Source organism: Scyliorhinus canicula, chromosome 8 (genome assembly GCF_902713615.1).
Source record: "Scyliorhinus canicula chromosome 8, sScyCan1.1, whole genome shotgun sequence".
Classification (NCBI taxonomy): domain Eukaryota; kingdom Metazoa; phylum Chordata; class Chondrichthyes; order Carcharhiniformes; family Scyliorhinidae; genus Scyliorhinus; species Scyliorhinus canicula.
The window spans coordinates 188,498,383-188,513,506 of record NC_052153.1 but is presented as its reverse complement, the minus strand read 5'-3'; the positions used below and the strand labels follow the sequence as shown (position 1 = coordinate 188,513,506).

At 47.6% G+C, this 15,124-nt stretch overlaps 1 protein-coding gene across 7 annotated transcripts in view; it reads left to right on the top strand.

Moving 5' to 3' along the window:
* The window catches only part of add1 (adducin 1 (alpha)), a 211,472-nt gene that overhangs the window by 183,601 nt on the left and 12,747 nt on the right, over positions 1-15,124 (top strand). For 6 of the 7 annotated variants that reach the window (XM_038805871.1, XM_038805874.1, XM_038805875.1 and 3 more), the window contains 2 exons: positions 1,415-1,568; positions 13,388-13,813. In XM_038805871.1, the coding sequence (XP_038661799.1) occupies positions 1,415-1,568; positions 13,388-13,813 (580 nt within the window). The remainder of the gene's footprint in view (positions 1-1,414; positions 1,569-13,387; positions 13,814-15,124) is intronic. The other variant, XM_038805873.1, reaches the window with a different exon arrangement.

Sequence of the window (15,124 nt, the reverse complement as noted above, 5' to 3'; positions counted from 1 at the left end):
AGCAAGGCCAGTTGCTCCCCAGAAGCTATGGGAGAGGGCCACCAATAGGGGACAAGTCTAAACGACCAGTGGAGGCGCAGAACGACCAGTGGAGGCGCAGTTTAGCACTGCTGCCTCATGGAACCGTGGACACTGGTTCGAACCTCGCCCTGGGTTACTGTACATGTGGAGTTTGCACATTCTCTCCGTGTCTGCATGGGTCTCACCTCTACAATGCAAAGATGTGCAGGGTAGGTGGATTGGCCATATTAAAGTGCCCCTTAATTGGAAGAAAAATGAATTGGGTACTTTACATTTTTTTCTTAAATCTAAACGACCAGTTCTATTTAAATCTATCAACATTCTGGGTTATTATTGACAAGAAACTGAACTGGACTAGTCATGCAATACTGTGGCTACAAGAGCCAGTCACAGGCTAGGAAACTTGTGGCAAGTAACTCACCACCTCATTCTCCTCAGACTGTCCATCATCTAGAAGTCGGGGTGTTCTGGACTAATCTCTACTTCCTGGATGAGTGCAGCTCCAAAAACACTCGAAGCTCAACATTATCCAGGACAGAGCAACCCACATTATTGCTACCCCTGCCATAAACATTCACTCCATCCACCACCGACAAACCGTAGCAGCAGTATGTACCATCTACAATGTGCCTGCAAGAAATCACCAAGGCTCCTTAGGCCTTCAAAACGGACAACCGCTACCATCCAAATGGACATGGATTGCAGACACATGGGAACATGTTTTGGAGGTTTCCCTCCAAGTCACTCGTCATCCTGACTTGGAAATATATCTCTGTTCCTTCACTGTTGCTGTGTCAAAATCCTGCAACTCCTCCCTAAGAGCGAGTATACCTATAACAGGGACTGCAGCGGTTCACGAAGGCAGCTAAACACCAGCTTCTCGAGGGCAATAAGATATGGTCAATAAATCCTTGCCAGTGATACCCATGTCCTGTAAATTAATATTTAAGAAAAAAAATAGCCCAACTTCTAGCTAAATTTTTGGTAGCATTATTTGGAAGTTGAGATTGAGATGCAACTAAAACTAGCTTCTTGATGATAGAGCGTACGGTAAGAGGATTCTGTACTAAATTAGAGGCTGGCAAATATCCCACAGCAAGGCAGGTTTCACATAGACAGTAATTTTGCAGGAGTCCACAGGTAAAGTGGAGGTAGGCTTCAAGTGATCTGGCCACGTTATCAAAACTGTCTGATTTTACTTTGGGATGAAGGCCTTGTCCCTTTGTACACAAGGTTCTTTATTGACCCTATATTTTCCTGCTAGGCTGTGAAATTAATCCTATATTACCTGCCAAATAATTAATGTTTAATGTACATCATTTGAGCAGTTGACTAATGTTGAATTTTGTAGGTCATTGAAACATTTGATGGTAGTTTTGTTTTGCTTCCTCAGGGTGAATTGGTGACTGCATCAAAAGCCATCATTGAGAAGGAATACCAGCCACGAGTAATTGTGAGCACTGCGCCAAATCCCTTTAACAAGCTAACAGACCGTGAACTTGATGAGTACCGCAAAGAAGTTGAACGCAAGCAGAAGGGGCCTGAAGGTAAGTTGCTAATAATTGTTTTCTAAACCTGTTGGTTCCTTTTGGGTTTATTTATAGATTCAGTCAAATCTGTTAAAATTGACTGTTAAAACTAATATACATAGTATATATAGCTTCCTTAATTAGAAATAAAATGATAAAGTCATACCGTGCATGGTGCAATCAAACAGTTACAGACTGCACATGTAAACTACATCTGATTAAAATAACACTTGGTATTTTTCAGCACTGTTATATCAAATACAGACTTGTATATTTGTCATGAGAAACATTGAAAATCTGTTTTGAAAGGTCCTACTTATTTGCCTGGTCCCTTCTTGAATCTTGGTCTTAATGGCAGCTGCTTCCTGTTGTAAAAAGACATCAGATATATTTGACCTTGAAACCCTGGACAGATCATTTGGAAGTGACAGATGCCACCAATGGACTTTTCAACAACTGGAACAATAGTTGGGATATTATGGAGTAATACTTCAGGGCCGGGATTCTCCCCCACCCGGCGTAGCGGAGTGGCGCCAACCACTCCGGCGTTGGGCCTCTCCAAAGGTGGAGTGGTTGGCGCCACGTCGACTGGCGCCAAAACCGCCGCCAACGGCCTTGGACGCCCGGCGTCGGGACTGGCCGAAAGGCCTTCGCTGGTTCGCGCATGCGCGGTAGGGGGGTTCTCTTCCACCTCCGCCATGGTGGAGGCCGCGGCGGAAGGAAAAGAGTGCCCCCCCACGGCACTGGCCCGCTCGCCGTTCGGTGGGCCCCGATCGCGGGCCTGGTAACTGTGGGGGCACCCCCCGGGGTCCGATCACCCCCCACCCCCCACCCGGGGCCCGCTCCCACGGCGGGAGAGGCCTCTCAGCGGCGGGACTTCGGCCCATCGTGGGTCAGAGAATCGCCGCAGGGGGCTCGCTGATCGGCGCGGTGCGATTCCCGCCCCCACCAAATCCCGGGGTGGGATTTTCGCCTGTCCCGGGCGATTCTCCGACCCTGCGGGGGGTCAGAGAATTTCACCCCAGATGTTTAGAATGAATTGGGAAATATCTGCTTCAACTATTCTTTATTGAATTGAAGAAAGCATCACTAAACCAGGTCCTGAAAAAACCTAAGTTGTGCAGTATTATTTTTTATTAAAATGGGCTAATAAAGGATTTAAAAAAGTTAAAGAAATATCATGGCGTCACATAAAGACACAGAAAGGGGCAATTCGGCCCAATGAGTCCATGCCTGCTCCTTGCGGTGCATTCCAGTCAGTCTCACTCTCCTGTTTTATCCACATAGCTCTGCAAGTTTATTTACTTCAAGTACCCATCCCATTTGCTTTTGAAATCGTTGTTTCCACTTCCATCATCCCCAACGGGAACGAATTCCAGGTCACTTCACCTCTTTCAAAAAAAAAAAAAGATTGATCCTCACATTTCCCTTGCATCTCTGCCCCAAATTTTAAATGTGTCCCCTAGTACCGGCAACAAATGGGAAGAATTTTCCCGTGTATACCTGACTACACTGTCATAATTATTTCCAATCTCTCCTCAACCTCCTTTGTTCCAAGGGGAAAACCACAACTGTTCCAACTTAGATCGCGAGATCTAACGGAAATGTTTCTAGTCATTTCAGGCGGGTTTGGCTGGGAGTTTCTTCCCGGCTCTGTCGGCGGGTTCCCCATCATTACCTAACCACAAGTAGTCACTTTTTTGGGTCCTGGGGAGTTTCTCTCCGGGCTAGCCCACATATTAAGAATTTTTTTTCATCACTGGGGAGCTGAACTCACTCCCAGATCAGTTCCTCAGAGATGGGGCCACCGTTTTGAAAGGGTGCCCCGAAAGTGAGCTTGAGGGTCCCCCACTCATGGGCAGTGTCAACCTCCCACACACGGGCAGTGGCACCCCCGCCCCCACACCACTATGGGGTCGCTGAGGACCCCCCCCCCTCTTCCAGGCCTTTCCATACCCCCTCCTTCCAGGATCCCCACCACCCTTCACCCCTCCCACCCTTCATACCCAACTCATCCCTCCTTTCATGTGCATGGCCCCCCACAGGCCCTGACCCTTGGCAGTGCCACCAGGGAGCCGGTTAGACCCGGTGTCAGCAGGGTTAAGTGAATTCTTAAACCCACTTAGAATGGGTGGGTTCAGATCTCAACACCTCGCAAGATCTGGTTAGATCTTACAAGGGTGCAAAGGTTGTCGGAAGTCTCACCCGCGGCATCTACCAGCCACTCCGATTCCGGCAGGACATGGCCAGTAGATTGCGCCCTATAACCCAAACCCCTCATCCCTGGAATTATTCTGATAAATCTCCTCTTCACCATCTCAAAGACCTAAAGTTTGTTGACCAAAACTGGATGCAACACTCTTGGGTTCAATTCCTGGCTTGGGTCACTGTCTGTGCGGAGTCTGTACATTCTCCCAATATCTGTGTGGGTTTCCTCCGGGCGCTCCGGTTTGCCCTCTCAAGTCCCGAAAACGGTGCTTGTTGGGTGAATTGGACATTCTGAAATCCCCCTCTGTGTACCCGAACAGGCGCCAGAGTGTGGCAACTAGGGGATTTTCACAGTAACTTCAATGCAGTGTTAATGTAAGCCTACTTGTGACAATAAAAATTATTATTATTAAAGCTATACCCTATTTCTAACGCCCACAAATATAAATTACTTAAAACTGCCTCTGTTAACTGACACCAGTCAGGAAAAACAACCACATATCACGATCACTGCTTTCATCCCTCAGCCAATGTTTTATCCAGTTGCACAGAGAGTAGACATTTTTTCCCATTTATTCTTGCGATGTGAGTGTCACTGGCTAGTCCAGCATTTTATTGCCCATCCAGAATTGTGGTTGCGAAGCTGTGGCCCTATCATTTTTTTTCAAGTTACATTAGTCAAGCACAAACTCTTTTTTTTTTAAGACAAATTCATGCTGCCTCTCCTTAATTAGCTCCAATGTCTCCAGGAGCCTTTTGATTATTTTTTCCCCTAATTATGGATTCCAAGATTTTACCCACTACATGGTTGCTAGGACTGTCCTTGCACCCTTTAAGGGTGTCTGCCATTCTCCAATCCTGTGGCACTTTCCCCATATCTAAGGAAGATTGAAAGATCAAGGCAAGCCCTTCTGCTATCTCCAATCTCCCTTTTGCACGGTAGCACAAGTGGCTAACACTGGCTTCACAGCACCAGGGTTCCAGGTTCGATTCTCCGTTGGGTCACTGTCTGTGCGGAGTCTGCAGTTCTCCCCGTGTCTGCATGGGTTTCTCCCACAGTCCAAAGACGTGCAGGTTAGGTGGATTGGCCAGGCTAAATTGCCCTTGGTGTCCAAAAAGGTTAGAAGGGGTTATTTGGGTTACGGGAATAGGGTGGAAGTGAGGTCGGTGCAGACTCGATGGGTCGAATGGCCTCCTTCTGCACTGTATGTTCTATGTTTAGCAACCTGGAATGCAAGCCAGATGTTTTTGAATTGTGAAATGTGGACCATTTTGGGACATTTCTGCTTATTGATGCTCTCACTACCCAAGATTAACAAAATTCAGCCAAGCACAGATACCATAGTGTGGACCAAAGATAGTATTTTTGTGACATCAAATTACAAACTATGAGAACTATTTCATAATCCTTCCTTCTAGAACTCCAGAGTTGAAATTTGGTTTTCTTTTCCTTACCTGGACATCATCTGAGAAAAGGAAATGGTAAACCTCAAAGATGCTTTGGCCATATCATTTTCTTTTCAAATACCTTTTTTTTCTCTGTTTAGCTATTGCAAGAGCTGAAGTCTCGATTGCACACTTGGACCCCACTGTAACCACACACAATATATTTTAACAGTTCAGCTATAATAAAAATAAAATGCTGGAAACACTCAGCTGGTCAGGCAGCAGTAGAGGAGGGAGATCCATTGTCAGCGTATGAACAGTGAGACTTAGGGACTGAAAGGTTAGAACTGCGAGACTTCGAGACCAGCATTAAAACAGTGAGACTTCGAGACCAAGGTTCTGTAATAATTCCACGACGCACAGCGTGAAAGGCCAAGCTAGTTTATTTTAAACTGAAAATAAAGCTTCTACCGCAGCACATAAAAGAAATGTCCCGGCCCAGGGCCTTCTGGAACTGCAGACCTGGGTCTGGGAACTACATTAAGGTCTAGGTAAGGAGCCCCACCTGGAGGGCCACCGCTCACTCATCACAGGAACTCTTATTCTACAGAGCCCATGAGGAGATCAGTCAGCGACCCCTCGTGGTCCTCATGGGAGTTATCAAATATTATCTGAGCCATGAGCAAACTGGTAGGGTAAATAAGATTGGAGATGCAAATGTGTGGCTCAAAGATTAGTGTGTAAGAAATGGGTTTTGATTCATGGGGTACTGGCAGCAGTACTGGAGAAAGTGGGTGATGTACCATTGGTATGGTTTACACCTGAACCGCACTGGGACCAGCGGTCTGGCGAATCATATCACTAAGGCGGTAGAGAGGACTATAAATTAATGTTTGGAAAGGGTGGGGGGGAACAAAAAAGTTATGAAGCAGGGCAGCAATTGGTAATGATTACCAGTGAGTGACAGGAAAAGACAGAACATGCAGTCGTAAAACTGCAGCAACCGATAAGGCCAGAGATGGCAAAAATAATTGAAAGAAAAAGAGGTTAAAACCCTCTATCTGAATGTGTACACAATTTGTAATAAAAGGGATGAATTGTTGGCACAGATCAAGATAAATATGGGTAACCTGATGGGCATTGCCGAGGACGTAGTTGAAAAAGTGACCTTGGCTGGGATGTAAATGTTGAAGGGTATTTTACATTTCAGAATGACACAAAACTAGGAAAAGGTAGCTCGGTTAGTTAAACGTGGCATTTCAGTACTGAAAGACGACCTTGGGTTGAAAGATCAGGATGTTTGGGTAGCGTTAAGAAATAGCAACGGCGGACTTCCGGTGACAGCGGGTGGGAGGCAGCCGTACATTGGAGGGCTCCCGTTCGGGAACGGCATTTTCAGGGTTTAACGCCCGCTCCCAGGGGCAACAGGCGGCAAAAGCAGGTAGAAGGCACAGCGAAGGGAAATGTCGAAAAGAAGTAAAAAAACGGCAGTGAAAAAAGTAGCTGAAAGTCCGTCGGGGAGTGGAAAGGTCACCGTGGGGACGGCAAGAAAAGTGGAGGCTGGGGCACCAGGGGAGGCCGCATTGCCCACAGCTGAAGAAATTACTACGGTGATGGCCGCAGCAGAACTCGAAAGGCAGTTCACAAAATACATGGAGGCAATGAGGCAGGAGATGGTGGCGGTAGTGAAAGTGCTGGTGGAGGCGATTTACCCCGGGGAGGGCGGCGGTATTCAACGCAATGACGGAGGTGCGGGATCAAGGCGAGGCGCTGAAGGAAGTGGAAGAGACATTATTGCAGCACAGTGATCAACTCACCTCGATACCTCGATGGGGAAGGAGTTGCGGAAGGTGATAGAGATCAACAAGGATCTGTGAGCCAAAATGGACGACTTGGAAAACAGATCCAGGCGACAGAATCTGAGGATTGTGGGTCTTCCCGAAGGAGTGGAAAGCCCGAGGCCGACTCAGTATTTTGCCACGATATTGGCGAAGCTATTGGGGGAGGGAGATGATTCCTCCCGATATGAATTGGATCGGGCTCATCAGTCGTGGAGGCCTGTACCAAAGGAGAGTGAGCCGCCAAGAGTAGTAACTTTGTGTTTTCGTAGGTACAGTGTGAAGGCGAAGGTCCTGTGCTGGGCAAAGCAGAAGCGGGTGGTGCTTTGGGCTGGAGCCGGTATATGCATATATCAGGACTAAAGGGTGGAGCTGGCGAGGAGCCGGGTGAAGAAGGCACTGTACATCAGTAAGGTGCAGTGCGGCATAGTATACCTAGCTAAGTTGAGGGTGACCTACGAATCCAAGGACTTTTATTTCGGGACGGCGGAAGCAGCGGAGTTTGCGAAGGCAGAAGGACTGTGGCTGAATTGAGAAGTGGTCATGTACCGCTGTAGCCTCATGTAACTATTTTTCACTGCGGCTGGTGTATGTGCTAAATGAGCCAACGTTGTGTATACTTGGATAAGGGAAGAGATGGGACTTTCACTTGCAATGAGTTGTGTGCTAAAGGGGATTTCTTGGTTCTCCTGGGACCGGGACCGTCGGTGGGATCCACCGTTTTCCAACAGCGCACTCACTGCTGCGGTTTTCCCGACAGCTTTGGGATGGTCACAATGGGGAAACCCCATTGGCCGGCTGCTGGGACGAATGATCCCACTGCCGGCAGGGATGCGCCGCAACAGAAAATGGGTCTGGCGGGATGGAGAATCCCACCCAATGTCTTTGAGCACACCAAACAGCGAGCAAGCAATCCTGGACCTGATAGCGTGCAATGAGACGGGATTAATCAATAATCTCATAATGAAAGAGTAAGTGACAACATTTTGAGTTTCATGTTCAGTTTAAAAGATAATTGTGGCTCCATGACTAGTGTTTTAAAGGCAAATAAAGGTAACTATGAGGGTATGAAGGCAGAACTGGCAATGGTGAACTGGGAAACTACGTTAAAAGCTAAGATTTTTAAAATATAAATTTAGGGTACCTGATTATTTTTTTTCCCAATTAAGGGGCAATTTAGTGTGGCCAATCCACCTACCCTGCACATCTTTGGGTGGTGGTGGTGGGGGGGGTGAAACCCACGCAGACGCGGTGAGAATGTGCAAATTCCACACGGACAGTGGCCCAGGGCCAGGATTCGAACCTGGGTCATCAGCGTCGCAGTACCAGTGCTAACCACTGCTCCGGTTAAAAACTAAGATAATAGTGTTGCAGTGGCAGACGTTTTAAAAATATTTACTAACTCTCAGCAAAAAAATTATCCCAGTGAGAAAAAAGGCTCTTTGAGAAGCATGCATTATCCATAACTAAATAAGGAAGTCAAAGATGGTATTAAATGGAAACAAACACTGTTTGGAAACCTGCAAAGAATACTGGGAGGTCTGATGATTGGACAGACTCTTAAGAACCAGCGAAGAATGACTAAAATATAAGAGGCAGAATGCAGAGTAAGAGTTCCTGCAAAGGCGCGATATAAAAATAAGTTGTTGTTGATGTGGATTCTCCATTACCTCTTGTTTCGGTGGAGACTTGACAGTAGCATAATTCTGATAAGCATCTGATATGAACAAGTACGTTTTTCCCACAGAGTGTGGGTGCCTGGACCACGCTGCCAGAGGATGACATTAGCAACATTTATGGGACATCTGGATGGGTACATGAATAGGGAGGAAATAGAGGGATATGGACCGAGTAAGGGCAGAAGATTTTTTTTAAAATTAGAGCATCATGATCGGCACAGGGATGGCTGATCGGCGGAAGGGGGGGGCAATGAGCACACACACACACACACACCCCCCCCCCCCCCCAACTAGGCTGATCACCTGGAATGTTCAAGGCTCGAAACCGGGCAGGGTGCCAGCAGTGGCAAAGGATCTAAGAAGGTTCATTGAGCTGATGGGGGAGGTGGATCCATGGAGATTTGGGCAGCCAAGGGCAAAGGAGTTCTCCTTCTACTCACACGTGCATAAAGTGTACTCCCGGATTGATTTCTTTACTTTGAGCAGGGCCTTTCTGGCTGGGGTGGTGAACACTGGGTAATCGGCGATTACAATCTCAGACCATGCTCCTCACTGGGTTGACCTGCAGGTTAGTAAAGACAGTAACCAGCGCCCGCACTGAAGGTTGGATGTGGGACTATTGCCGAATGAAGGGGTGTGTGAGCGGCAGAGGAAATGTATTCAGAGCTACCTTTCAGGTCAAAGACGGGGGAAATTTGAGCAGCGGTGGTGTGGGAAGTACTGAAGATGATGGTCGGGGGGAGCTGATCTCGATACTACAGATTGATAGGGGGTATGTGGAGACCCCAGAGGCAGGGCTTTTAAGGGAATGGCGGAGGTTACAGGCAGAGTTAGCTTGCTGACCACAGGGAGGGCGGTGGAGCAGCTGAGAAAGGTGAGGGGGATGATCTATGAACATGGAGAGAAGGCCAGCAGAATGCTTGCACAGCAGCTTAGGAAGAGGGAGGCAACTAGGGAGATGGGGAAAGTAAAGGACGGAGATGGCGACCTGGTTGGTGATTCAGTAGGGGTGAATAAGGCGTTTGGAGATTTCTACAGCAGGCTGTACACGTCAGAACCCCCTACTGGGCCAGAGGGGATGAGGCACTTCTTGGAGGGGCTGAATTTCCCAAAGGTGGACGGGTTGCGGGTAGAAGGGCTGGGGGCCCCAATCGGGCTGGAGGAGATAGTGGAGGGCTTGAAGGCCATGCAGGCGGGTAAGGCCCTAGGTCCGGACGGGTACCCTGTGGGGTTTTATAGAGTCATAGAATTTACAGTGCAGAAGGAGACCATTTGGCCCATCGTGTCTGCACCGGCCCTTACAAAGAGCACCCTACTCAAGCCCACATATCTACCCTATCCCCGTAACCCAGGAACCCGCACTTATCCTTTTTTGGACACTAAGGGCAAAGCATGGCCAATCCACCTAACTCGCACATCTTTGGACTGTGGGAGGAAACTGGAGCACCAGGAGGAAACCCATGCAGACACAGGGAGAACGTGCAGACTCCGCACAGACAGTGACCCAGCCGGGAATCGAACCTGGGTCCCTGGAGCTGTGAAGCAATTATGCTAACTACTGTGCTGCCTGAAAATATTCTCGAGGATATTGGGGCCGGTATTGTTGAGGATGTTCAATGAGGCAAGGGAAAGAGGGGTGTTGCCCCCGTCGATGTCACAGGCAATGATTTTGCTGATTCTTAAGCAGGACAAGAACCTGGAGCTTTGTGGGTCCTACAGGCCAATCTCCCTGTTGAATGTAGATGCCAAGTTGCTGGCCAAAATCTTGTCCTCCAGGATCAAGGATTGTGTTCTGGACGTTATTGGGGAGGACCAGATGGGGTTTGTTAAGGGCAGGCAGTTGGTGGCCAATGTAAGAAGGCTGCTAAATGTGATCATGATTCCCCCGGAAGGTAGGTAGGTAGCGATCACAATGGATGCAGAAAAGGTTTTGATTGGGTAGAATGGGACTATCTGTGGGAGATACTGGGACGGTTCGAATTCGGGCGCGGCTTTATTGACTGGGTCAGGCTGCTGTATCAAGCTTCTGTGGCAAGTGTACGGACGGATAGGACAACATCGGACTATTTTAGACTGCACCAGGGGACAACTCAGGGATGTCCCCCTCTCTCCACTGTTGTTTGCACTGGCTATAGAGCCGTTGGCAATTGCTCTGAGAGCCTTGAGGGGCTGGAGAGGACTGTTCCGGGGGGGGTGGGGGTGGAGCACAGGTTTTCGCTCTATGCGGTTGACCACCTTCTGTACATTTCGGACCCAATAGAGGAGAAACACAATTTCAGGAGGGAATTATTTAAATTTAATGATAAATATATTCAGAGTTTAATAACAGGTGAGTTGAAGTCATAAGGAGATTATTATCAGGAAGAAATCATTTTTTTTTTTAATTTAGATTACCCAATTATTTTTTCCAATTAAGGGGCAATTTAGCGTGGCCAATCCACCTACTCTGCACATTTCTGGGTTGTGGGGGCAAAACCCACGCAGACACGGGGAGAATGTGCAAACTCCACACGGGCAGTGACCCAGAGCCGGGATCGAACCTGGGACCTCAGCGCCGTGAGGCGGTTGTGCTAACCACTAGGCCACCGTGCTGCCCGTCAGGAAGAAATCATGAGGACTCTAGAGATATTTGGCCGGTTTTCGGGGAATAAGCTTAATATGGGAAAGAGTGAGACGTTTGTGGTCCAGGCGAGGGGACAGGATAGGCGACTGGGAGAGCTGCCGTTTAGATTAGTAGGGGGAAGCTTTAGGTACCTAGGCATTCAAGTGGCGCGGGAATGGGACTGGCTGCATAAATTGAATCTGGCCCGGCTAGTGGACCAAATTAAGAACAATTTTCGGAGATGGGACGTGCTTCCGTTGTCTCTGGCCGGGAGGGTGCAAGCGGTGAAGATGACAGTCCTCCCGAGATTCCTATTTGTATTTCAGCATCTCCATCTTTATTCTGCGGTCCTTTTTTAAGCGGGTCAACAAAGTGATCACGGGCTTCGTCTGGGCGGCCAAGACCCCGCAAGTAAGAAAGGTAATGCTTTAGCGGAGCCGGGGTAAGGGTGGGCTGGTGCTGCCAAATTTTAGCAACTATTACTGGGTGGCTAATATAGCCATGATCAGGAAGTGGATGGTGGGGGAGGGGTCGGTATGGGTATGTATGGAGGCGGCTTCATGTAAGGACACCAGTTTGGGGGCGTTGGTAACTGCGCCTCTGCCGTTCCCACGGGGCGGTACTCCACCAGTCCAGTAGTGGTGGTGGCCCTGAGTTTTGGGCCAGTGGAGGCGGCATGTGGGAGCAGTGGGAACATTGGTCTGGGCCCCAATCTGTGATATTCACCGGTTTGCCCCGGGGAGTATGGACGGGGGGGTTCCGGTTATGGCGGAGAGCGGGGATTGAATGGATGGGGGATATGTTCATAGAGGGGAGCTTTCCGAGTATGAGGGCGTTGGAGGAAAAGTTTGGGTTGGCGAGGGCAAACAAATTCAGGTATCTGCAGGTGCAGGACTTCCTTTGTAAAAAGGTGTCAATCTTCCCGCTCCTACCGCTAAGGAGGATTCAGGACAGGGTAGTTTCCATAGGGTGGGTAGGAGAAGGGAGCGTCTCGGATATTTATAAGGAGCTTATGGGGTCGGAGGAGACGCAGACTGGGGAGGTGAAGCGCAAGTGGGAGGAGGAGCTTGGAGGTCAGATAGAGGATGGTCTATGGGCAGACACGTTGAGTAGAGTCAACACGTCCGCAACATGTGCCAGGCTCAGCCTGATGCAATTAAAGGTTGTTCACAGGGCTCACATGACAGTGGCCCGGATGAGCAGATGCTTTGGGGTGGAAGACAGGTGTGAGGACTGGCGAACCATGTCCACATGTTTATGACATGTCCAAAGCTTAGGGGATTTTGGAAGGAGTTTGCGGACGTCATGTCCACGGTGTTTAAAAACAAGGGTGGTGCTGAGTCCGGATTTTTGGGGTGTCAGAAGACCCGGGAATCCAGGAGGAGAAAGAGGCAGACGTTCTGGCCTTTGCTTCCCTGGTAGCCCGGAGCCGGATACTATTAGCTTGGAGGGACTCAAAGCCCCCGAAGTCGGAGACCTGGCTATCGGACATGGCTAGCTTTCTCTGTTTGGAGAAAATCAAGTTCGCCTTGAGAGGGTCAATGTTAGGGCTCACCCAGAGGTGGCAACCGTTTGTCGACTTCTTTGCGGGAAATTAATCGTCAGTAGGCTGGGAGAGGGGGGGGGGGGGGGGGGGAGTAGTTTAGATTAGAGTAGAGTAGGGGGTCAATAAGGGTGGGACCTGTACGAGAGGTAAATGGCTTTTGCACTATGTTTATGTTTTCATGTATATTTATTTTGTTGTTGTCACTATTTCAAAAATACCTCAATAAAATGTTTTATAAAAAAAAATCATGGTTGCCAATCTCATTCCATAACAAAAAACATCCTCTAATATTTAGCTGCCCACTCTGGTTTGTTGCTTTTGAATGGCAGGGGCTCGGGAGGAGATATAGGAAGTTTCTTGAACCAACTGAAAGAATATGAAGAACCTTGCAAAACTGACCTTTTATTTATCGGTGCAAAATTAAGAGATCTATTAACCACAGACATTTATTTCAGTAAAAAATTGGTTTTAAATCAAATCCATTGTACTTTTAATAACTATGTTTACCTGTAAAGATAGTTGTTGTGCACTTAATATTTGGCAAGGCTTTATTTGCATGAACCTGTTATCTTCTCTAGCTGAGAATACTACAGCCCAAATTGGTGAGGTCTTGGCGAAAGTTGAGTTCATTCAAGTACACCCTGATGGCAAGCCAGATGGCATGGCACATATATCGCAAATACACCCTGTCCTGGAACAAGTGACTGTTACAGAAGTTGTTCAAAGCCAAAGTCTGCCCTCCATGCTTGGGCCTATACATAACCAAGATAATACAACTGAAACAATATCTCACAGCATACAAGGATTTTCTACGAAGGCAGATTCTCATTGCAGTCACAAGCAGATGTCTGCTCAGGATACTCCCTACAGTGTAGGCCAGGTCTCCGGGCAGTTCAACCCAGAACATATGGATAGCAAAGAATCTCTACACAGCCAGCTACACAGTGCCGTTGTCAAGGCACTTGCCAGTTCTGGTGATCGCATTCCTTCATCTGACCTTTCAGGTACTGGCCAGCAGGGTAAGACCCAGTCTTTTTGAATGAAGAAACACAATACTCACTAATCAAAAACATTGGGTTCCTGTACTTGATTTATCTTTGTCCCTCAACATGCTGAATCTGTCTCTCCATGTTTTGATCAATTGCCATAATATCTGGTTGCTTTGTGGTGATTTGAATTTGTTCTTGATGGGTCTGTGTTTCCTCTTGGTCTGGGCAGCTCTACAACTGTATTCTTACCTCAATTTAAGATTATAACGACCTGTGAGCGATCTTGGTTTCTGTGCACCCTTGAAATGATTCTCACCTTCTGCCCTCCTTTGCATGCTGTAGAGTTTAAGAAATAAAGTGATGGGCTGGGAATTTCTGACCGCCCTCCCTCGCGGCTGGTCTTCGGCGGCAGAGACGGCTCACCATTGGCTGGCTGAGGGATCTTCGGTCCCGTCGAAGTCAGTGGATATTTGCATTGCTCACCGGCTGTGCTGCCAGGGAACCCGCTGGCCAACGGCAATCCGCCGTGGGAGGTAGGGTCAGAAAATCCCGGCCATGGTGTCATTAATCTTCAAAACAGCATTATGATTGGCATGTGATTTTCAACAAGGCAAAGGAAATATTTCATTTCCTTGGTCAGTGTTTTGTCTCGGGTATGCTTGTGCTGTCTAATTTACATGCTGTAAATGTTCAGAAAAAGTAGTATCAAGAATGCTCCTGTGAATTGATGAAATAGTGCTGTTCCAACATATCAATTTGCTAATTGAATATTCAGCTGCACAGAGCTGAAAACTTCAAAATCAGTAGAGCATACCTGTTAAATCATGTTGATGAGCATGTCAAATTTAACGTCACATTAAATTTGAATGTTGACGCCTCTACAAAAGTTAGTGTTGTAGAGAATGTTAATGGGGTTGCTGCAGCTCAGTATACATGCTACCTTCAACACTCACCTCTATGATTTGGGAAGTAAAGCAAAGCTTTTTTAAAATATCTCTGGTCAAACAAGTTATATTAAACACTCAGCAAAATTTTGCAATCAGATAATTTATTCCTGTGCCAGCTAACCTTCCCAGGAGTACCAGAGCAACAGAGGGGAGTGATATTGAGGAATCTTAATTATCCAGTGAGCTGCTGTCCATCATGGAGAGCAACCGAGATTGTGCTGCCAGTTTGGATCTAAATGAGGATTAATGACGAGGATAATTCACCTGTCTTTACCGGAGGCCGGCAAAACAAGAAATTCTATCATATATTTGAATGTATCCACTGTTCAGGAAAACACATTGTAATCAAGGAGTTAGAAAATTGTGTTAATTTAAAAAA